This window comes from Diorhabda carinulata, chromosome 8 (genome assembly GCF_026250575.1).
Source record: "Diorhabda carinulata isolate Delta chromosome 8, icDioCari1.1, whole genome shotgun sequence".
NCBI lineage: Eukaryota > Metazoa > Arthropoda > Insecta > Coleoptera > Chrysomelidae > Diorhabda > Diorhabda carinulata.
This window is the reverse complement of record NC_079467.1, coordinates 2,828,617-2,852,447: the sequence shown is the minus strand read 5'-3', so window position 1 is coordinate 2,852,447 and position 23,831 is coordinate 2,828,617. Positions and strand designations below refer to the sequence as shown.

General features: G+C 33.1%; 1 protein-coding gene across 1 annotated transcript; it reads left to right on the top strand.

Moving 5' to 3' along the window:
• The first annotated feature begins 446 nt into the window (after positions 1 to 446).
• LOC130897200 (dynein regulatory complex protein 1-like) lies at positions 447 to 22,209 on the top strand. The gene is made up of 8 exons (XM_057805939.1): positions 447 to 733; positions 1,973 to 2,133; positions 2,337 to 2,730; positions 6,287 to 6,901; positions 9,705 to 10,040; positions 13,820 to 14,019; positions 17,117 to 17,326; positions 21,870 to 22,209. The coding sequence occupies exons 1-8, from the start codon at positions 570 to 572 to the stop codon at positions 22,160 to 22,162; spliced, it is 2,373 nt and encodes a 790-aa protein (XP_057661922.1). The 5' UTR covers positions 447 to 569; the 3' UTR covers positions 22,163 to 22,209.
• Positions 22,210 to 23,831: the final 1,622 nt, after the last annotated feature.

Genomic DNA, 23,831 nt, shown 5'->3' with positions numbered 1-23,831 from the left:
AGAATGGAAAAAATGATGCTTTGACAATTGGTTAAAACGCATGCAAAAGGTTACTGATCTCAGAATATTTTGAAAAACATTAAAGCCAAATCCAATAAATATCTGTTATTAATTATCTATCTCAAAACTTATCTAGAATCCTTCGTGTTAGTGATGGCTACTATCGTTAGCTGATTGGTATTAAAATTTGATGTGAGATTAGTGTGTGTAGTTAAATCCCTGATACTTGCTTGATAATATTTGTACACATAGGATCTATTATAAAACTGAATAATAAAGGTCTACGAACATGAAATATCATGGAAAAATCAATTGAATTCAGTCTTAAATTGGAAATTTCCACCTATCATCAACGCAACGTTCGGAAACTTTGAAAATAATCTCGTTCTGCAATCAGCTGATTTATCTGATCCGATATAATAGTTTACGTTTGACATACGGTCAATTTGACATGTATTATTATATTTTTTTTCTGCTTAATTTTTGATAATTTACAGATTCATATACATACAAATATATAACGAACCGAAACAGTCTTATTTTATAGGAAAATAATTTATTATCATAAAATGCATCATTCGTCAGATACTCCTGAAATACTAATTAAACACGAAGAATTGCGCGTTGATTCCGACGATCCTGAAGAAAGGAAACTTGCAAGAAGATTGAGAATAGAAAGGAGGGTTAATTTACACAATAATCAAACTTCGGACGCATCACTAACTAAATCACAGTAAGAATTGTTATTATTACAAAGAGGGCAATTTTTGGAATAACTTTAGCAAGGATAAAGAAAGGAAAAACCTTTAGAAGACTCAAGAGGACTAATCATAATGTTAAGAACGTTTTGAATAATTAAAAATTGAAGGAAAAAATTAATACGTACATCTTAAACAAATTAAGGCAAAGTACTATTAGCTAGTTCTTCATTCTTGTGAAAAGTGGTGATCTCTAAGACTATAGGGTGGATAAGGTAGAACCTCCCATTTAAACGAGTTCATTCACATTTATAGTGATCAGTAAGAGATGCCAGGAATCATTTAAAAATGTCCAGTAGCCTACGATTTTTCCAGTAACAAGTCCAAGACACTGGTGGGAAACTGAAGAAAAGCATTGTTATTATTTTGTGAACCTGGAAACTGGTCACTTCATCCACATTCGCCTAGTAAAGGAGCTCTCTTCACCAGTTTTCCTTTAAACCTGAAGTCAACAGCATGTCTTTTTCTAAAGAAACAATTTTAAAATGCCACATTTAGATCCTCCACAAAAGCTGGTCATAACTGAAGATGAGACCTGGATAATCGAGAGGGATTGCGAACCCATAAACCAAGTCGGCAGTGAGTAGAAATGGCCGAAGAACGTCCAACAAAAGCGAGGATATCAATGTTATGATTGATTGCAAAGCTTATCGTTTTTTTTGTTGATATTCCATCGTACGTTGTCTGTGTACTACACGAACTCGCCAACACATGCTGGATCTTCTACTAAAATAACACGCCAGCAGATTTCTCTTTGTGAAAAATATTTTGGCGCATATAAGATTGATTAGAAAAGATAATTCAACTTACTCTTCACTGTAAGGATCTCAAGAAACTCCTCTAGAGGTACGGGCGACGTATATGGATAAACCTGATGTGGTTGGGTTCTCTGTCGTGAAGCATGTATCCTGAGTACTTAAGTACCATTAAGTTTAATTTCAAGTTGAAAAAAAAAATGCCTAAGCTAATGACAAGACATAAATTTGGAGGTCTCAGTCGCAGACCAGTGGTTCAGCCGGCATTAAAAAGCCCATCACTGTTTTTTTTGTCCCAAGGGAATCATGTTCCTTCTCAATAATGATACTACAAATCTCTTTTGGCCGATAAATACCTTTCTGTCCATATGACTTTTTTTCCAAATTATAAAATAAGAAGGATCCAGGATCAAATTGCAATTTTCCTATAATTTTTAAAGTTGTTTACCATTGTTTTAGAACAAACCAAATAAATTTCGATGAAGAAAATAGACATATACGAAAACAAATATTAAAAAGTGAAAAACTTTTACAAAAAAACTGGAAATATATGGAAATAGATTTGAATAAGGCTAGAATAGAGGTTAATGATAGAGAAGTTGAAAAACGTGATAAAGATGGTAATATTGATAATTTTCTGAATGTTATCTAAATATTACCTATCATCATAAAACTTTACATATTTTCCAAATATAATTTTGTATTTTCATAAGCTATCAGAATTGTTCTTTCTTATTTTATTTCATTCTGTTAAGAAATAATTCACTATCCTCAAACTCTATTGCAGCTCAATTACCTCAAATTTATTTGGTTTGGTTTATAGGTGTCAATAAAAAACAATTGTTGGAAAGATTAGAAGAAGAAGCAAGAAACGCTCAAAATGATTTTGAGGAAATAGCTGTTAAATGGTCTCTCATCAATAAGTTCAATGACCCTTATCACATTCAACAAAATATCGAAACTCAAAAAGACAACTGTATGAGTGTGATAAAACGTAAAGACGAACTGATAGCAGAACTGAAAAATATATTGTTGAAATCCGCGAGAGAATATGATAAAGAGCAAGCGAAGCAGATACAAGATATAAACGAACTTACAAGAAAAATTGAGAAACAGTTAAATATTTCCAAGGCTGCTTATAAGACGCAGTTTAACTTGATATCGGATATCGTATTAGCTCTAAAAGGAAACTATGTAGAGAGCGCGTACACTAAATGGTTTGTATCTGAAATTATACACAGTTATGAGTTATATTCAGGAAGCAAATTCCGATTGGTTACATAAAAAATATGTATTGTTCAAAACTCTACAGCTTGTGAACTAATTTTTTACACGAGGTTGTGTATGCCTTCTTCCTAGAAGGTTGACGTTCGTATTTTCAACCAAATGGTAACATATTCTTTCAGCTCGTTATCATTTTGAAGTGTTGATCACCAAGTAAATATTTTATATGTCAGAAGTCGCTAGGAGCGAGTCCGGGATGTACGGAAGATGATCATACTACCGAAACAAATCCTTGTAAGTGTTTTTTTTGTCATATTCACAGTGTGAGCTCAGCCATTATCGAGGAAAAAAACGAAAAAAACCCACCTTTTGATAGTAATCCCTGGAGCTTGTTCTGCATAACAAGAAGCAGTTTCTTAATGGTCGCGCAGTAAACAAATGCATTGATTGTTTGGTCTCGTGGTTAGACTTGAATCAGCAAAATGCCTTTTCATTTATTTATGCTTAACTTTCTTCTTCGACCATTGAATTGATAATTCAAGAAAATCATTGTAGTATGTCAAAAACTGAGGTGATTGACCTGTTGTCTTTCGTGTTGTTGAGTAAGAATTTTCAGTACCCAATTTTAGCAGAGTTTTCGAAATTTCAGTTTCTCATTAGTGATCGTGAGATTTGTAAAAGTCCCTTAGCAAGAGCACTCTATGTAAACTTACAGTTTTCTTTAATTTCTATCCGATTGCGTGAACCAGTTCTTCAGTAACCAAAGACATCCGTTCACATGGTGTACGTGATCAAGTCTTTTATTGAACTAACTGATCCATATTTTGATTCTCGTAGATTTGTTTATTGCTTCAACTTTCTTTGTATTTAGAAATCGAATCATGTTTTTAAAGATATTCATTTAGAGCAATTTAATATAATTAGAATATAGAAGTTTGACCTTTGGACCTTTGCTCAATTCATTCAACTTAAAGTGGTGTTATGTTAATACTGTTTGCAGATCTCTCACTTGAGTCTGCTTCTTAGATTATACACACACACTCACACACTATTCACTGACGACAACTATTCACAGATATTTATATACACACTTACACTTAACTTCTAATTTATTTTATTATTATTAATATATATATATATATATATATATATATATATATATATATATATATATATATATATAGCCTTGTCTCTGTTTCCATGTATTCTCTACGTCATCAAATTATTTATTGACTTACGGCTTACGACTTATTGAAACTGCTTTCTGGAACCTTCGAATTTCTCAAATCTCTAAATTGACGTAAACAAACAAAACTAACTTCTTAGAAATTGCCTCTAGAAAAAAAATCACAAAAAAGGTGAACAGACATTTCATAAAAAATTATCCACCATACTTTAGCTTCGATAACATTAGGACAGGACCGGTTTCACGGTCTATATCAATGACTAGTTTGTAACAATATTATATCATATATTTTTTCTAATAACGGAAATTATTATCAAAAGAACTAAATTGAAATTGTAATTGTACAATTCGTGGATTAAAATTATGAGAAGAATTTGGGGGTAGCTCAAATATTCAAAAACAGAAATAAAGGAAAAACGTACACAATATTAAGAAGAATATCATGGAAAATTTTAACAAATACATTCAGATACCAAGTCCAAACTCTTCCAAAATGCATGCTTTGAGGAACGGAAGCTTTTTTAACAAATTTCATATAAATGAGTTAGGAGAGTCAATGAAATCGGGTAGTTACATAAGTTCTATAATGGTGTAGATATTCATTCGTATTGAATTTGTAAATTATATTTTGTTAAATAAATAGAACAAAAGTCTAAATTATTCAGGTAATATACCATGCTTACTAAATTTTAGTTAAACATACTCCTCAATAGAATTTATGCCAAATATAAACACAATATTTGGATTTAGTAGCGGACTAGGCACACGCGACGCCCTTTTCTCGAAAATATACTTTATCGACTATGAAAAAGAGTTTGGTCGAGTCAAACACACGAAACTTTTCCAATATTTAAAATCATGTAACGTAGACTATCAACAACAACAAATCAATCAATAAAACGACTGGGAACCATTTTATTACCCCTATAGATCAATCTTTATTCAAAGAACATATTTTGTCAGACTTTATATGGCAGAACAGAGGGATAGAGAAATTTTGAACATCGCAAATGATACTGCCATCATCGCAAAAAACCTGGAAGACTTGCAATTGCTGCTGGATGAAATTCGTCAGGTTGCTCGTGGATAGGGTATTAATATGAACATCAGAGAAACGGAATGGATGCTAGAATAAACACAACCAATTCAAATATTTGGGTAGCAAGTTGAACAATGACAGAACGTGCAACGAAGAGATAATAGCGATTGTTGAAGGCATTCAGCAAATGGAAACCAACTCTTACTGATAGAAACCTCACAGTTCAGATGCGCTTAAGAAAACTGCTATCACGTATGGAGTATTTTTTTGTAGGGATGTGAGGCATGGACGCTTAGAGCTAGCACCATGAATAAAATAGAAGCGTTCGAGATGTGATGCTATCGGAAATCCTCAAAATCCCGAGAATGAGTTCCTAAGTGTAATAAGATCAAGAAGGGTTAGTTATTTCGGACATGTGATGCCAGGTAGCTATCAAATATCACAACGCGCACCTGATCTTTCTGGGAAAGGTTGAAGACAGAAAAAAATGGGTCGCAATATATCACAATTCTACAGGGGATGATTATCTTTTTTGTTCAGAAATGCTACGAGGATGTATGTAACCCTCGTACAACTGATATCATTAACAAGTGCTCAATATGAGATAAAGAATGTTCTTCACAAACACTCACAAAAAAATCACTAATAGTAAGGTCCGGTAAACTTGGAGGTGAACGATACAACGCGAAACCGGCAAAAGGTTGTTGTGTACAATGGCGATGACTTTAAAACTTTGTTTCTTTTCCAATATCATACACCTCGTATATATTGTGAGAGTTTGAAGCCAAATCTATCTGGTTATCTGTGAAGTTTATTAATGAACACTATTTCCTCTTAAAGGAATAACCATTCAACCACAGTAAGTTTCCCAACTCCAGAGAAAAAGGAGCATCTAAGGTCATGGATGAACAACACTTATCCTTTCCTTGAGCTGTAATTTTAGCACATCCATAAGCACTAACCCTTAAATAAAAAACTTGAAATAAAAGTCACCAAAATGTATAGGAAGCTACCCATCTCAAAACTTTCTTACATGTACAATCTTGTTCCACCATTTTGGTAACTATAGAAGCAAGCTATTGCTAATTAGCGAAAACAACGTAAAACTCCAGAGTTTCCTCTTTCTAAAAGTATTTGGAACACTCATTGAAATATTGTGTATATGGTGGAGTTTAACAGTATACAATTAAGACCTTTCTTATCATCATATTCGTTTCCAGATCTTCCCATCATGATTTCTTCTTGTAGGTATGCCTACGAAACCAGCTATTGAACACTTCTGATTTTTACTTATTAATGTTAAACGGCATTGTCTTCTCGATAGGTCAGAAATGCAACAAGAAATGTGCGCGATGGAAGCAAAACATTCGGAAGATCAATTTCGAGCTCTAGAAGAATTCCAAACGAGAATGAAAAATATCCGGGAAAATTTCGACGAACTTTTCAGAGAAAGGAATCTTCAACTATCCAATGTCATAGATACATCACGACAGCAATTTGAGACTATAAAAAGTATCGCTTTACTTAACAGCGAAAAGTTGGACTACAACTACATGATATTATCATGCAGGGAAGAGGAGAATATTATTCTAAAAGGACAACAGAAGAGGAGGATCAATAAATTACAAGATATAATAACAGATTTGAAAAAGAAGGTATACGATTACAAGAAATCCAGTTCCAATCAAATAAAGAAATATAAAGAAACGATCAAAAAGCTACAAAAAAGTATACTAGATATTGAAGTAAAAGCTGATAACTTCAGTTCGATTAATGATAGAAAATTTCATCAATTATGGGAAATTAATAAGAAAGAATGTCTCGATCTCTTGAATAAAATTATGGATATCGATAGAATATTACACGAACAACAGATGGCTGTAGAGTGGTTACCTCCGAGATGTCTTTCTATGGACAACTCAACTATGGAAAGTTATGGGTAACGTTTTTATATTATTTTTGTATCTAGATAATGCTGATTCAATATCAAACTTATTAATACTACGGACGTTTTTGTGTATTTCTGTTCCATTCACCATTTTCCGTTAACAGTCTGGCAGCCTTTAGACCTTAAACTTTCAGATGTTTTGTTCCTTCGACAAACACACCAACTCCTATCCCATTTTTTATTGTCAAGTCATCTGTCAAGAATGAAATTTGGGATACAATATTAAACAGATTTCAGGCCAGTTTCCTCTAGTCGGTATAGTGAACTAATCAGTGTCTCACCGAGCGTTTTGATCTGTTTCTTAGCTTCACTACCTCGAGAAGAGATACTTACTGAGCTTCTCCATCAAATTTAATGCCTTGCAGCTCCCAAGTGAAACTTAACCTTCCTTAATCTAACCAGTTTTTGTTAAAGATTCACCAGTGGTATAAATTGATGCACTGCAAATGTTTTTCACGATGTACGTCTACATCGAAAAAGTTCACTAAATGGTATTGAATTAAGGTTAGAGATACAAAAGGATCCATCGGAATATTAAAAGAAGGCATTGGTCATATCATTGAGGAATTATGTATAAGCTATCCGCGCGTTGTGGTCTCTTTGAACCAAAAGTGTATTGGAAACATTTTCTAGAACTTATTGGTGCGGTTTAAACGTAATAAGTCAGATTTTCGCATTTATTCACAACTGTAGATGAAATTTCAATCCATCTCTACATCCTAAAATGAACAATCAAGACAGTTGACTGCAAAAGGATCAGAAAAAGACAAGAACGGTTCCATTTGACTTCGACTATCTTCAGAAAGATGAAACAATAGATGAGGAAGTTGCAAGAAAGTCATCGCATTTAAAAATAAAATAAAATGCAGGATTTGTCAGGACAACGCACCTTCTCACACACAGAATAGTCGTATATAAAATCCACCAACTGTAAAATTCATAAATTAATAGACAACAGATGTACGATTGACCGCCGATCCATTTTTTCAAGTCTGGGAAGAGAAAATAATTCAACGGGGCTAAATCTGGCGAATAGAGAGCATGAGGTAGCAATTCAAACTTTAATTCTTTAATTTTGGCTATTGCAATAACGGAGTTGCGAGCTAGTGCATTATCTTGATGAAACAACGCTTTCTTATTAGCCAAATGCGGCCGTTTTTGCTTGATTTCTTCGCTTAATCATTGCAATAAGCTCGTATAATAATCACTGTTAATGAGTTTACCTTCACCAAGATAGTTAATGAAAATTTTCCTAAAAAACCGACTCAATGACTTTGCCTGCAGATGGAACGTTATTTGCCTTCTTTGAAATCGGTTCTCCCTTTTCAGTCCATTGTTTTTATTGTTCATTTCCTTAGAATATGAAGTGATGAACCCACGTTCCATCCATGGTTATGAATCGGTGCAAAAAATTTATTTGTTTGAAACATTGCCAATCTCTCGATGGAAACATCTTTACGACAATTTTTTTGTTCAATTTTCAGTTAATATACGATGTACTTCACCTTTTCGAATGCCTGCTAGCTCCCGCATTTACAGTCGACGATTGGTGGATTTTTTTCAAAATTTCCCAATATTTTACTGTTAACAACGAAGGAGCAGTCTCACCCAGAAGAGAATCTAGTTCAGCTCATATTGGTTGTGCTAAGGCCAATTTTTTCCATGTTTACAAATTCACTGAAAACGTTCGCTATTGATGGCTGCCAAACCAACAAACAACAAACAAAGTGGCATCTCCAAACTTGAAACATACACTGGATAGATTGTGTACTTTTTAATACAGAAGTATTTTTGAAGCAATTCTCTAGGTCAGGCCAGGTACTTCCGGGACGATCCTCGTATTCCGCATCATCTGGCAACTTTTTCCTGTATCGTAAAGTTTCATTTAGTCCAGTTCCCAGAGAACAAAAAAGGGGTTCACCTTACAAAAGATGGGGTAGAAGATTTTATTTTTATATTTCCTTTTTAATGGGTATTTAGAGTAAAACATAAAAAATGTGACTAAATCTGGGCTAGGCACAAATTTGGTAGCCGAAAAACCTCGAAATTTTCGGACATTTTTCGGTTTTTTTCGCAATATCTCGAAAAGGAGTGGTTCTAGCAAAAAATAGTTCCTATACAAAGTTGTAGAGCATTAAATTTCCTACAAATTTTTTTCTACGACTAATAGGGAGCGAACTTGTTAACTTCTCTTTTCATTGGACAATTTTTCATTGTTTTAATAGTAATTAAGGAGAAGGGGGGGTCTGGAGAACCTTATTCGACAAAAATCTAAGTCAAAAATAGAATCAAAGAATGAATTGGTTCCAATAACACACACACAAGAAGGCGTTACTTGGTTTTTTTATCATTTTAAGAGAAATGGTCCATCTTTGAGAAAAATGGTCCATCTTTGAGATGCTGTAGTTCACTCCCTATTAGTCGTAGGGAATTTAATGCTAGAATTTTTTGCTAGAACCACTCCTTCTCGAGATATTGTGAAAAAAATCGAAAAATTTCCGAAAATTTCGAGGTTTTTTGGCTACCAAAAGTTGTGCCGAGCCCAGATTTAGTCATATTTTACTTTTTAAACCCATATTAAAATGCAATCAAAAAATAAAATCTTCCACCCCACCTTTTGTAAGGTGAAATCCTCTGGGAACTGGACTAATTTCCAATCAGACAAGGACATTATGGCATACGAAAACGTCTATTTTTAGGAGGAAGACGGCGACTGTATTTATGTCTTGTTTTTTTGTTAGATCGGGATCTTTTCAGTACAATTTGTGAAAAAAAATAATAAAAATATTTTCAGGAGAGCATTATCTTTCATAAATTCGAATACACCGATGGAGAAAGCCTTGAAAAGTTTAGAAGGATTCCCAGCAAATAAATCGATCTTGTACAAGAAATTACTCAAGCAAATTCTTACGAAATTATCAGACAAATCAGGATTTTTGACAGAAAAACGACTGAAGTTCCTCATAAGCCGTTATGAAGACGAACAGCAGAGTATGGTAACTTTAGAAAACGTCTTTCATTCATTGAATATTATGGACGAGAAGTACCTGGATATTATTCTACAATATTTCTTACCGTATTGTTATTGCCGGTTCTGTTCTTATGGTGAACAAATCGAGAGGAGCGTCGGGTTAGTAAACAATATTCTCCTCATTACCCACAGTTAAGTTGTTTCAGTTATTTTTATTTTCCAATTTCAACAGTCTACCAGAGTGAATTTCAATACATTGTCGTCTGAGAAATTATGATAAACATTTTCCACTACATTTTACCCACTGTTTAAGTATCCTATTTATTTAAATCGAAATCAATCAGTATCAAAGTAACAAATGCAGTACGGACTCGGCTCAGTGTTGCCACAATTTAAAAGCTGAATGTAAAAATTGAACTAGAAAATGTACTAGATTGTACCAACTTCAAACAAATTTAATAAAATTATAGAAAGATATATAAATATAAGTTTAAATTAATTTTTTTTTTCCAAAAATGTTATAGACTGTGTCAATTATTATTTTAAGGATGAAAAATTTATATAATATTTACCGATAAAATTAGCAATGCAGTACAAAAATCTCACGATCTAAATATAAATCAACTTGGCTCTGTTTTGTAATTATTGTTACAATCTAGTACAATTTCTAGTATATTTTATTAAACGAAAATATAAAATAACTTTATATTTGCAGAAATCAACGATAAAGATAAAAGGTAAGTAATGAAATGAAAAAAAAATTTCAGACTCAAAAATAAAATTGTATTCTATATTTCATAACACTGAACGTTGATTAAAAAAAATCCCGCCTCGGGTATAGTACATGCTCCCAGTGGGAAAATGTATTAGAAAAAAGGAAAAATGTACTAGCTCTGGCAACACTGACTCGGTTTCTGTTTACTTCTAACACGTCGCGTTGTCTGCGCACGCTCGTGGTTGTCGGTGATCATCTCTGCAGGTGGCAAGATTGGACAAGAGACGAGAAGAAAACGTTCGTTCTAGGGATGGGTATCTATAGACAAAACATCGATGTTTGTCATCGATGTTTTCTCATTTTTTGAACATCGATGGTTGATAATCATCGGAATAAAATCATCGATGTTTTCCTAAAACAATAAAAAAGGAATAAAAAAACAATTAAGATCATATTTTCATGAAAATATGAAAGAAACGTTGTAAAATAACTGATTTTTCGGTTTGTAAATTAACTGATTTTGCGTAATAGCTGATAGGTAAATACAAGTTTTTGTTTCTCTAAAATTCATTGGTAAAGAAAATCCTGAAAACGAAACCCAGTTCTTTTTAATGTGTATTTAGCTGTATTACCTAATTAATAATCATCTGTAATTTTTCACTCATTATTACACAAAAATAATTAGGAGAAAAACAAGATTATGAGCTTCAAAACAAACTTTATTAAAAAGAAATAAATTTTACAATTCAAGTTGTAATAATAATTAAAAACAAAAAAAAACAATATAGAACACTTGATCAATTAATATTAGAAAGATAAAAATTTTGAAATAAGAATATTGAGTATTAAATTGCCAAAAATTTGTCATCTAGTTCATGCAGAAAAGTTTCGCATTCATATCCTCTGAGAGGCGATTTCTGAGAGATTTCAAAATCAGACCTGCTTGGGCGAATAGTGGCTTCCACAGGCACATACTGAATACTAATTGAAAAATAGTAGGGTAAGTGTCTTTCATCATTTTCCAGAAAACCAGAGGGTTCTGTTAAATCTTCTCGTTTGGGGAACTTAAGTATAACAAAAGTTCTTCGAGCATTGATTTATCGATTGTTTCTTTTTTTGCCATGTGCTCTGAATTCACTCAAAACGTACCACAACCTTCTTTATTCATATAATGGAATAATTAGTCTTGGCTAATTTGAAATTCATTAATTGAAGTAGCTTTTCAACAACTAGTAATCATTGAAATTACCAAAACATCGATGTTTATTCGAAACCATCGATAACTGCAAAACATCGAAAGAAAATAATCGATTGAAAAAACATCGATGTTTTCGTGATAATATCGAACCATCGATACCCATCCCGAGTTCGTTCTCTTAACACGTTGAGCCCCAACCAGAATTGATAAACTTTGATTTGAAATAGAAAGTACGAAAAAATAAAGTTTCTGGTGTTCGGTTCATCGGCGCCCTCTGGGCTCGAAGTAAATTTTACCGCTAGACTTTCAGACAATAAGAATTGACAGACGATCAAGAGTGGTTGTACTCGTAAAGCCTCGAACCGTGATCGATTGTAACAAAAGCAAATCTTGTATATATCTTTCTGACCAAATGGCAAGTTACAACACTTTTTTGAGAAGAACGTTGATGGGATTTAGGAACGTTGCTACTGATCTGTTATTTTTGACAGCAATATTCTTCATAAAAGAATAACAAGAAAGAGAATATAGCAATTACTGATTTTTTAAGTGCAGCAAAGAAGTTATCGAAGAAAGAAACTATGGATGCTGGTGATCAAGAGACTCCAAAACCAAAAAAAAAAACCTTGCTTGGTAAAGAAAGAAGGTCTAAGCCAAAAGGTGAGAAGAGATGGTGTAGGATACAGTGAAAAATTATTCTGAAGTCCTAAGTAAAAAAGTGATTATTTATTGCATATAAAATATGTTGTGTGGTCCATAGGATCGCTCTGAGCTGTGCGGAAAAATTTAGTTGCGGGCCTATGGACCGCACAAGGGCTGAACGTGTTAAACCAAATATCTGATTACGATGTGTGTAACGTGTTTTCACTAATACAACATAAAATTTTTGAATAAACTTACTCTTGGATATTTAAGAACATATATACGAAAAAACAGGACATTTTGCACTCTCTATACATTTTCAAAATTGTAAAAATAAGGATACATCATCCCGAGAATGTGTCTAAGCTTTCTAAACTTCAAAATGAGTATCCACATTTATGTGAAAGAAAAACTATTAAGAAGTCTGTTAATATTGAAATAATAATAATCAACTGAGAAGGATCGCGTTTTTTAAGAGTTAATTCATTTGACAACAATAAGTATTTCATTTGTGTTATATACATGAAAATATTGACAATGATGATCTCGCAAGATTGTCGAAGATTTCCCAAGTCGAAAATCATGCTAAATTACCCGAGTAGAAAATAGAGATTTTAACCATCATGATGTATTTTGATTTTTTGAAACGTAAATTGCTTTTGGCTTTGAAGAAGATTTACTTTAATTAGTGCTCCAACGAAAAAAATTACTACAAACCTTTTTTATAGAAAATTGTGTGCTCTACATTTTTTATTTAGGCATTTCTTTCGAATTTCTCTCAGTTTTCGAGTTATTAGCGTTTAAAAAAAATTTTGAGTTAAAAGTTAAAATTTCAAAAACCCTTGCATGTAATTTTGTTAAGAATTGTTAGGTTCATTCAGTAACCGAAAACCCTGGAGAATCTAGAAAATCAGAAGCGCCCAATTAAGTTCGGGTTTAATCCTATTTTACCTGTACTATTTGTCTACAGAAGTAGTGAAGAAAAAACAATAAATTTGTTAAATGTCAAATAGAAAGTAAGATTTTCAGCTTTCGTGAATAAATCTTTTACTGTAGTAGCCTTGGTATCTAATTTCACATACAAATTACTAAAAATCTCAAGGCCAGTGCTTCAAGTACTGATTAGAGAATTGTATTTATTTGTACTATAGAAAAAAAGTTATAAATAAAGGATTGTTCCATAAAAAAAACGTGTCAGAATCAATCTTTGGCTTTTTTATAATGGAAGGATAAAAATAAATTCTAAGATTAAACGATAATTTGAAAAACATTCGCTTTTCTAGTAGATATCCTACAACTGGTGGTTTGATTTTACTCTATTGGAAACAATGAGATATTTAAATTTGCAAACACGTAAAATATTAAAAATTAACTAATTTTTAGATCGCAAATATCGGCTCTGACATATTCATATTCAATCGCAATCACAGAAAGAAGTCCTATGGCTTATGGTGATATTTCGACTTTGAGTGAAGCTTTTAAATCCACGCATGGATCCATGGATGCAATTGAATCTGCCGTATTGGAACTTGCTACCGATGTTAAAGTGAAACCATTAGCATCTGATAGTGAAATATCGTTGGGTATGCCACCGAATATTTTTTCACAATAGGGAATCTGTATGTAGCTTAAATTAATAGGCCAGGTTTTCAAGCATTTTCCCTCCGAATTCTTTAATGCAGCACCGATTTATTTGAAATTTTGAGAGATGATAGGTGTGTATCCAAAAAGGGAGATCTATATGGGCCGAAGTGAACAACCCCCCCAAAATAACTCCAGAAATCGAAATATCAGCAAATTTGAAGTAAAAAATATCATATAAACTTTTTTCGCCAGATCAATAGTTTTTGAGTTAATTGCAATTGAAAAATACGATTTTTCGTAAAAAAAAACGCATTTTCTCAATAGTTTTTTACGTATAACTCTGTAAAGATGCATTTTATCGAAGTGTAATGAACACAAAAATTAAGCTTATAAAAAACCAAATAATTTGAGCTATATTTTAAGATCTGAATGTTCTACCTAAAGCAAGTAATAGGGTATATTTTTCAACAAAAAGTCGTTTCAACTGAAACTGAAAATCAAAATTAAACTTATTTCTTATACGAAATACTTTATTTGATTGTTATTCACGACATTTGAAAGTTTGGCTGATTAGAAATGTATAATTTCGAAAAAAATAAGCATTAAATAATCCTTTTTTTTATTTTTCAAAAAAATTTTTTTGCTCATTTTTTTTCGATAACTAGAAAATATACAAAAACAAATAAATAATCAAATTAAAGCATTTTCTATGACGATTATTTTGCTTTTTTTATTTTTTTTGTAGCATAAAATTTGACGGAGTTATAACCAAATTAATATTTCACCATAGTGGGAGGATTGCTTATCCACAGCCCTTTGACCCTTTATTAATCAAATGTGGAGAACCTCCAGCCCTTTTAACATACATAGACTTGTAACCATAGAAATTACTTTCAAAATGGTTTTTTGTGGGATGTGACAGCTTCAAAATTTTCGGAGTTGCAAAAAAATAATGATTTGAAATTTCTTCGTGAATAATAGGATATGAAACAGTTCCAAATTTTGGCGCACGGATTTTTTCTATAGATGCTAAGTTGGTTGGAGGTACATTTGAGAGTACCAAGGGGTGTCAGGGTGTAGAGAATGAAAAATCACTTCGTGTTTGGAAAATACATTTGAATACCGAAAGAATTCAATATCAAAACATTAACAGTGATTAAAATTTTTTTATTTTTTATCAAAAGGGTGGTTCTTAAGGGTTGAAAGGGTATAGTCAAATAAAAATTACTTCAAGTAGAGACAAGAAACTTTAATATCAAAAATAATGCAAAATCTGAAAGTTGGCAGTCATCAGATTTATTTTTATTTCATTCTTTTCAAAGGGGTAGTTTTTAAGGGTTGAATAATAAAAATTAATAACCAATTGAATTTTATTAAATTGCTATGAATTTTTCGCAGTAAAAATGAAATTGCAACGTTTTAAATCGTTAAAAGATTCTTTTCTATATTATTTTCATCAGAAGGGTATTTTTTAAAGATTTTTGAGGGTTGATACTCAAAAATGTACAAATTTTCTATTGAACAATATGTTAAGATATTTATGCTGCATAAACGAAAAACATTTGAATTGAAAAAAAGTAGGAAAAACTATAATATTGGTATTTTTCGATAAGGGGTGGTTTTCACCCCTTAAAAACAATTTGCACACATTGCGACCATGTAGATCTTGATATGGAGGGTAAGATGAGCTTATTTCTAAATTTTTAGGAAAATCGGGGCAGCATTAAAGAATTCGGAGGTTTGACATTATTTTGAGCTTGAATGCCCGCACTAAAACTCGATTATTTTTTCTCGGAGACATTATAGTTGTAATAATTATCTCTCCGTTTTAGTTGTTCTCTTCTTCTTCTTCTTCTTCTTCTTCTTTTTCTTCCTGCTGTGTATAGGCATCATTGCCTGTTTTTCTTCACGTCATTGCCTCTGCTCAGTCACCTGGGAGGTTGTCACTCCATCTTTTCCTAGGTCTTCCAAGGCTTCTTTGTCCTGCTGGTGATTTGTCCCTTGATATTTTCACAATTCGTTCTTCCGTCATGCGGTCAATGTGCTCATTCCATTTTATCTTTCTATCCAGTACCCAGTCATTGATATTATCTATCCCGCATATTCGTCTTATGTTTTCACTCCTTTCTCTATCCATTAGTGTTTTTCCTGCTATTCTTCGAACTATTTTCATTTCTGTAGTCTCCAATATCCGTTTCGTTTTGGAGGTCTCAGGTCGGGTCTCTGCTGCATAGGATAATATAGATCTGGTTGCGGTCTTGTATATGCGGGTTTTTGCTTCAGTTCGAATGTATTTATTTCTCCAGATTGTGTCATTTAGGTATGCTGCTGCTCTTGAGGCTCTTGTAGCTTGGTTTCTTACTTCCGTTGTTCTCAATTGTATTAAATGATGATTAATAAGTACAGCGAGCGAAATTCAAATTTGGTCATGATGTACTGGATATATGGAGGTCCAAACAGGGTGCTGGTTATATTTGGAAGAAATATCCTGTTTAATCTTGTGTTCCTGAAGTTTTTATTATTATTCTAACATTCCTCATCTTATTAAAGTGCCATCTTGGTCGTCATACCTATCTTTTCCTCTATCTTTCCTAGCATAATCAATCTCTGGAATTCGTATCATTGTCCCCTCATTTGTGGGTTTTTATGGTGGTCAATAATTCTCTTTGCGTTGCCATTTCGTAAAACTTCTTCATTTGCGATTCTATCTGTCCATGGTATTCGTAGTATTCTTTTCAATATTGACATTCCAAAGGGCTCCAGTTTTTTCATTATTGCTTCTAGGGCTCTATTCCGTACAGAAGGATCGAGTATATGTTTTATTTCATCATTCTCTTATTTAATTCGTTATTGAGGTTTTTCATTTTATAAAATGTACTGCCAGAAATTTCAATTCTAACTTTTATCTCTTCAGGCTGTGATTGTACATTGAATTTTTTTCGAGTTTTTCGAGGTTTTCGGTTCGAGTTCCACTGTATTCTCTTTCGCACGTTTTTAGACGTATTTAGTTTTTTCAATTGTGGTAGATAAGTACTAAAACAATAAATGTTTATTCCCTATTAGAAGAATAGACAAATTAAAAGGTACCATTTCTAGGAACCACTCTATTAAATATTCCTGGAGATGAAGAGCAAAGTATATCGAATAGAAAATCGTTGATGCCAAGAAGGAAAGTACATGCGAGTACATATAAATTGAGATGTGAGCTTCATCATCCGTTGGTTATAAGTACAATTTATGTACTAACAGCTCTAAGGCAGTTCGTGGAAGCTTATTATGCAGATATAGTCGTTGTACCAACCACTGGTTAGTAGATTTTAATCATTCAAGTTTATAATTCCAATATCCACCCTTTAACAATACAGAGTGAATTTTATGTATGAAACGCATAAATTATCTCGGAAACGACTTGTACGATTTCTTGTGATGCGGCTGGTATTATGGTGGTACGCACATTGTTGCCAGACCTTTCTTTTTTTCCAGAAATATAATGAACTTGTATATTTATCGCATTTCGAAATGCTTGAGAAATAATTATTATTTTTCATTTACAATTATGCCGATTTACGTTTTGATCTACTGACAGTAGATGTTGTTATGGGTTTTCGGTTAGGATATAAATTATTAAACGTTTATCGATGACTTCTACGCTTATCCCCATATCCTAATATCATCAATCAAATGTAGCTATAACTCCGAAATTATGGCATTTAGATATAGGGAACAAGATGAAAAATAATAAGTATTTCTTAAGGATTTCGAAAAGCGAAAAAAATACGGGGTGATCTATTTGAAATAACAAAGTTCATTATTTTTCCGGAAAAAGGGAATATCTGACATTAATATAAATACCACCATAATGCCGGCCGGATCACAAGACTACAAGAGTCAACTCTGTATGTTATAAAAATAGTATAAAGGCCGATTCATAAGCTTGAGTTTTCTTGACCACGAGGTATAGATATAAGGAGTTTGAACGTAATGTTGAACGAATGGTCTCAATATATGGGACAGATTTTTTTGCCGGTAGAGTGCGCCATTTTTTAAGAAGTACCTACTCGTTTAAATTCTTACGCGGGAAGTCTTGCTATTTACACCTCTCTGTAAAAAATATTCTAAGAAACTTAATAGTTAACATATTTTTGAAAATTACCAAATGTTGCCTATTCTTTTCAGTATTACGATAAACATAATTGATAAAATTATTGTCAAACTTGTTATTTATTAAAATAGTATAAGATACAAACAAAACATGTTAAATATTCAAAAATCCAATTAAATATTTATCTAAAAGTGATAAATTTTATTAATAATATAATTTGGAATTTTTACGAGATTTTTTAAATTCAATTTTTCTTTCTGTAGCACTTTTATTGAAACATTTGACAAGAAAATGTCCTCGCATCATTAAGAAATTATCGATGATCTTTTTCGTTAATTCTTTCTTATGCTTATTACAGCTAACAAAAAACGAGATATTTCTTTTTGACAAAACAGCATCTAATATGTCAAACATTGTGTCAATCTGTAATGTTTCTGTATCAACCACCATCAATATTATTTCTTCCAAGTTTCTAATTAAATTAAATAATTGTTCACTAGGATAAATTAACGCACCTTTATGCATTTATTCAATAAATTTATCGCGTTAATTGTTAATAACATAAATTTTGAATATTACTTTGAGGTTATACTCACTTTTGGTACTTTGAATCATGCCACTTTTCCTACATTCTTACATGCCTTTCAGTCACTAAGACAACCATGAACAGCACAACACCTTCCCGTTGTTTTCTTAAAATTAATTTTAAACTAGCTTTTACCCGCGGCTTCGCTCGCATCGAATCCATTAAATAAGTATCAGAAATCATTATAATAGAAAAGAACGAACTCTGTAGCTATATTAGAACCTGAGATATAGATCTTTGAATGTAGAAAAATTGCCAAAAACCTACAAAAATCCATAACTCCACATTGAATGTCCGCGCCTAGCTCCACTCCAGCTCAATCGATTTAAGTGTTCGAAAACTCAAAAGAATGAAGGTGTTTCAGCGAGTGTTCTTAAGCCAAAACGAACTCTGTAGCTATATTAGAACCTGAGATATAGATCTTTGAATGTAGAAAAATTGCCAAAAACCTACAAAAATCCATAACTCCACATTGAATGTCCGCGCCTAGCTCTTCTCCAGCTCAATCGATTTAAGTGTTCAAAAACTCAAAAAAAAGAAGGTATTTCAGCGAGTGTTATTAAACTAAAACGAACTCTGTAGCTGTATTAGAACCTGAGATATAGATCTTTGAATGTAGAAAAATTGCCAAAAACCTACAAAAATCCATAACTCCACATTGAATGTCCGCGCCTAGCTCCACTCCAGCTCAATCGATTTAAGTGTTCGAAAACTCAAAAGAAAGAAAGTGTTTCAGCGAGTGTTCTTAAGCCAAAACGAACTCTGTAGCTATATTAGAACCTGAGATATAGATCTTTGAATGTAGAAAAATTGCCAAAAACCTACAAAAATCCATAACTCCACATTGAATGTCCGCGCCTAGCTCCACTCCAGCTCAATCGATTTAAGTGTTCGAAAACTCAAAAAAAAGAAGGTGTTTCAGCGAGTGTTCTTAAGCTAAAACGAACTCTGTAGCTATATTAGAACCTGAGATATAGATCTTTGAATGTAGAAAAATTGCCAAAAACCTACAAAAATCCATAACTCCACATTGAATGTCCGCGCCTAGCTCTTCTCCAGCTCAATCGATTTAAGTGTTCGAAAACTCAAAAGAAAGAAGGTGTTTCAGCGAGTGTTATTAAACTAAAACGAACTCTGTAGCTATATTAGAACCTGAGATATAGATCTTTGAATGTAGAAAAATTGCCAAAAACCTACAAAAATCCATAACTCCACATTGAATGTCCGCGCCTAGCTCTTCTCCAGCTCAATCGATTTAAGTGTTCAAAAACTCAAAAAAAAGAAGGTATTTCAGCGAGTGTTATTAAACTAAAACGAACTCTGTAGCTGTATTAGAACCTGAGATATAGATCTTTGAATGTAGAAAAATTGCCAAAAACCTACAAAAATCCATAACTCCACATTGAATGTCCGCGCCTAGCTCCACTCCAGCTCAATCGATTTAAGTGTTCGAAAACTCAAAAGAAAGAAGGTGTTTCAGCGAGTGTTTTTAAACCAGAACGAACTCTGTAGCTATATTAGAACCTGAGATATAGATCTTTGAATGTAGAAAAATTGCCAAAAACCTACAAAAATCCATAACTCCACATTGAATGTCCGCGCCTAGCTCCACTCCAGCTCAATCGATTTAAGTGTTCGAAAACTCAAAAGAAAGAAGGTGTTTCAGCGAGTGTTCTTAAACTAGAACGAACTCTGTAGCTATATTAGAACCTGAGATATAGATCTTTGAATGTAGAAAAATTGCCAAAAACCTACAAAAATCCATAACTCCACATTGAATGTCCGCGCCTAGCTCTTCTCCAGCTCAACCGATTTGAGTGTTTAAGACTCAAAAGAAAGAGGATGCTTCAGCGAGTGTTTTTAAACCAAAACGAAGTCTCTATCTTGAATAGAACCTGAGATATTGAGGATAGAACGTGTGTATGTGAAAAACTCCCATAAGTAATGTACAGGGGGAAATCGCATTTGAGTATAACTTGAGAATGGTGAAAATTAGATGAAATCCGATAGTTGATGGCTGATCTGTGCATCAATACCTTTCATTAAAAAAAAAAAAAAAAATTACGCAAATCGGTTGGGTAGAACGCCTGAACGGACTCGGAATGGAAATCATCAATTTTTTTAATATATAAGGTAAATGAGATAAAATTTCATATTTAATTTAATTCATTTTAACATTCGCGAGTTAGCTCAAAAACTATGATTTAGATTTATTTTTATGTACATGAATACTATGAAAAACCCGATACCGTTCAGACTCCTTATATCTACACTTCGTGAATTTGACGTTGCTGCTATTAACCTAAAAATGTTTTTGTTTTCGTCAAGTGCTGACCGCTGTTGCGCAACGTATTGTCATTCATTTTTTGGTGTGGGAAGACATCAAAAACACGAAAACTGTTCGGCATTTAGGATATCAATTCGGTAGTGAGTGCCTGAATGAGTCTGGAATGAGCCGCATGATCGCCGACCGGAGGGCCGAAAAATGTCATCCACGAACACCTTCAATATCGCAAAACAACAGCGCGATGGGTTCCCAAACTTTTAATTTTTACCACAGACGGAAGATGGGTACTTGGATACATTACTACACTCCAGATATCAAGGTGTCGTCCAGAGATTAGATTAAGAAGGAAGAAGAGGCGTCAGGTCTGCTGGGCGGGTAGGATTAAGTGTACTGTATTCTAGAACCAACGCGATGTGTTGTACGTTGACGTTTACAAGAACATGCAAAAAAGTAAATCTCGTGGATGTATTCTTTCAATAACTTTCCGTGGAGCAGTAGAAATCGCGTTGTAAGAAAGCGAAGCAGTTCGAAAGGGAATTCATGAAGAGAAAACCTTTGATGGTAAAAGTTGTTGATGGACTGACTATATTCATCAACAGTGATAACGATAACTTCGATTCTTCTGAAGATGACCTTAGTAATACTGATAACTAATCATTATCTGGTATCGAATGGAATATATTAGGTTTCTTTTTGTATTATAGTGTTAGATTCTTTTTTCAGCACTAGCTACTTTAATCTCTGTTCCACAATCTTCCCTTCTTCTAAGCAACGCTTTGTACTAACCAAACCTAATCTAACCTGATCTAAATGAACAGTTAGACTCTACTAAGCTCATTTTTCCATATTGTTGTATTAACGATGAGATTTTTAGGTGAAAGATTGAGAAAACAAAGATTAACGGTTTCTCGTTTGTTAGAAGATTCAGAAATAGAAGATTACTGGCAAAGAGTACGCCTTATGTACGACGAAAGTCGTTTAAAAGTGTGGGATGCCTTACTAAGAGGCCTAAAGTACTACCACGAGGTGTTGAAAGAAAGGAAGACGGTAGCATTAGAAGTAACAGCTATGAGAAAAGTTAATGCAAAATTGAAGAAAAAATTAGCAAGATATCAGGACCGTAGCATTTTGTTGCCGCCAATTTGCGTCAATAATTATACACGATAAGTTATTTCTTACTCATTATCAAGTCTATTTTAAAAATAAACATATCTACCGAGTAATTTTGAATGTATATGGGTATAAATTCCCCGTGCAGTTTTTGATATTTTGTAGCGAGTATAAAGTTCGTAGACTGATACATAGATGGCGCATCTAGTCATATCCATACGATTTTAACCTTCAAAAGACACGTATATAAAAAAATACTATTGTAGCCAAAGCTTGTCATGATGAACATTATTCAGCTTAGCCTCAGGAAGATTAACTTTTGAGAAGTGGTTCACACGAGATGAACCTAGAGATGAGAACCGAGGACGATATCGAGAAAGCTCAAAAAATAATTTCGTATAACCATAAAGTGAAGCTGATCTCGATCTCGATCAGCTAAGACCCTAAAGATATCAAACGATTGTGCTAAATATAAATAGCGGAAACTCTGCTCTCAGTAGGTGTCGCGCTTGCTCAAAATCGACCAAAAAACAACAATTTGATGTTACTGAGCATTGTTTGGAGCTCTTCAATCGTATTACACCGAATTTTTGTTTCCATATGTGACAATGGATGAAACTTGATTGTATCATTCCAAACCGGAGTGCCATCGACGCTCAGCCGAGTGGAAAGCACGTGATGAACGATTCTAAAGCATGGAAAGATGCCAAAGTTGGCAGGCAAGGTCATAAATACAGTATTTTGGAATGCGCATGATGTAATACTCATTGACCGTCTTAAAAAAGGTAAAACCATAAACAGCGACTATGTAGTTAATGTTAAGTTCATTTTTGACTCTACTTTTCTTAAAGTATTAGAAGAAAATTTAAAATAAATACGGTCGAAAGTGATTGAGAAAGTACGAATTAGACGATTGATATAGACAGTGAAGCCAGTCCTGTTCTAATATGCTAATTAAATCTAAAAGTGATTGCACCGGTTATACCAATCCTGGATGGTAAGAAGCTTTTTTGAAGTATGTTCTTATAGAGACAATTTCTAAGAAGGTATTCCTATTTCTTTCACGGCTAATTGATATTTCCAGAAAATTGAAGATTCTGGGAAGGGATGATAGTATATAAATGAGTCTCGAGCAGTTAGTGCACAAGTTATTTTCATAGTAAATACATCGGGATAGTGAAAAGTAAACTGAACGATGAATTTGAATAAATAAGTGTGGTAAGAGTTAGTGAATAGTATAGTGTGTTAAGTGTTAGTGAATAGCTAACGTGTAAGTGTTAGTAAATAGTTAGTATAAATAAATGACGTGAGCTAGAAGAAGAATGCTTAATTGTCAAAAAATTGTACACAATGTGTAGACAAGAACCTGTAAATAAAAATAAAATAAGTAACGATATCATTCCCAAATTTACCCGCTATCCTATTAAATAAAGAACAAAAAATATCACAAAATATATCTCCAAATCAGGAAATAAACGTTTTCTTAGGCTGGAGGTTTTCTTTTTTTCTTATTTCTTCCCCCGTTTGGCAGTGCAATCACAAACAAATAACCACAATCACAACCCTGCAGAGGAGTTACTCCTATATCGGGGCCAATTCCAATAAATTTTCCTCATATTGTCACGGAACCCACTGTATACATATACGTTTAATTTGCGTTCCGGGACTTGATGCAAATAATTCGGGAATGATCAGATGATGTAAAAATAATGCTGTGACATAAAAA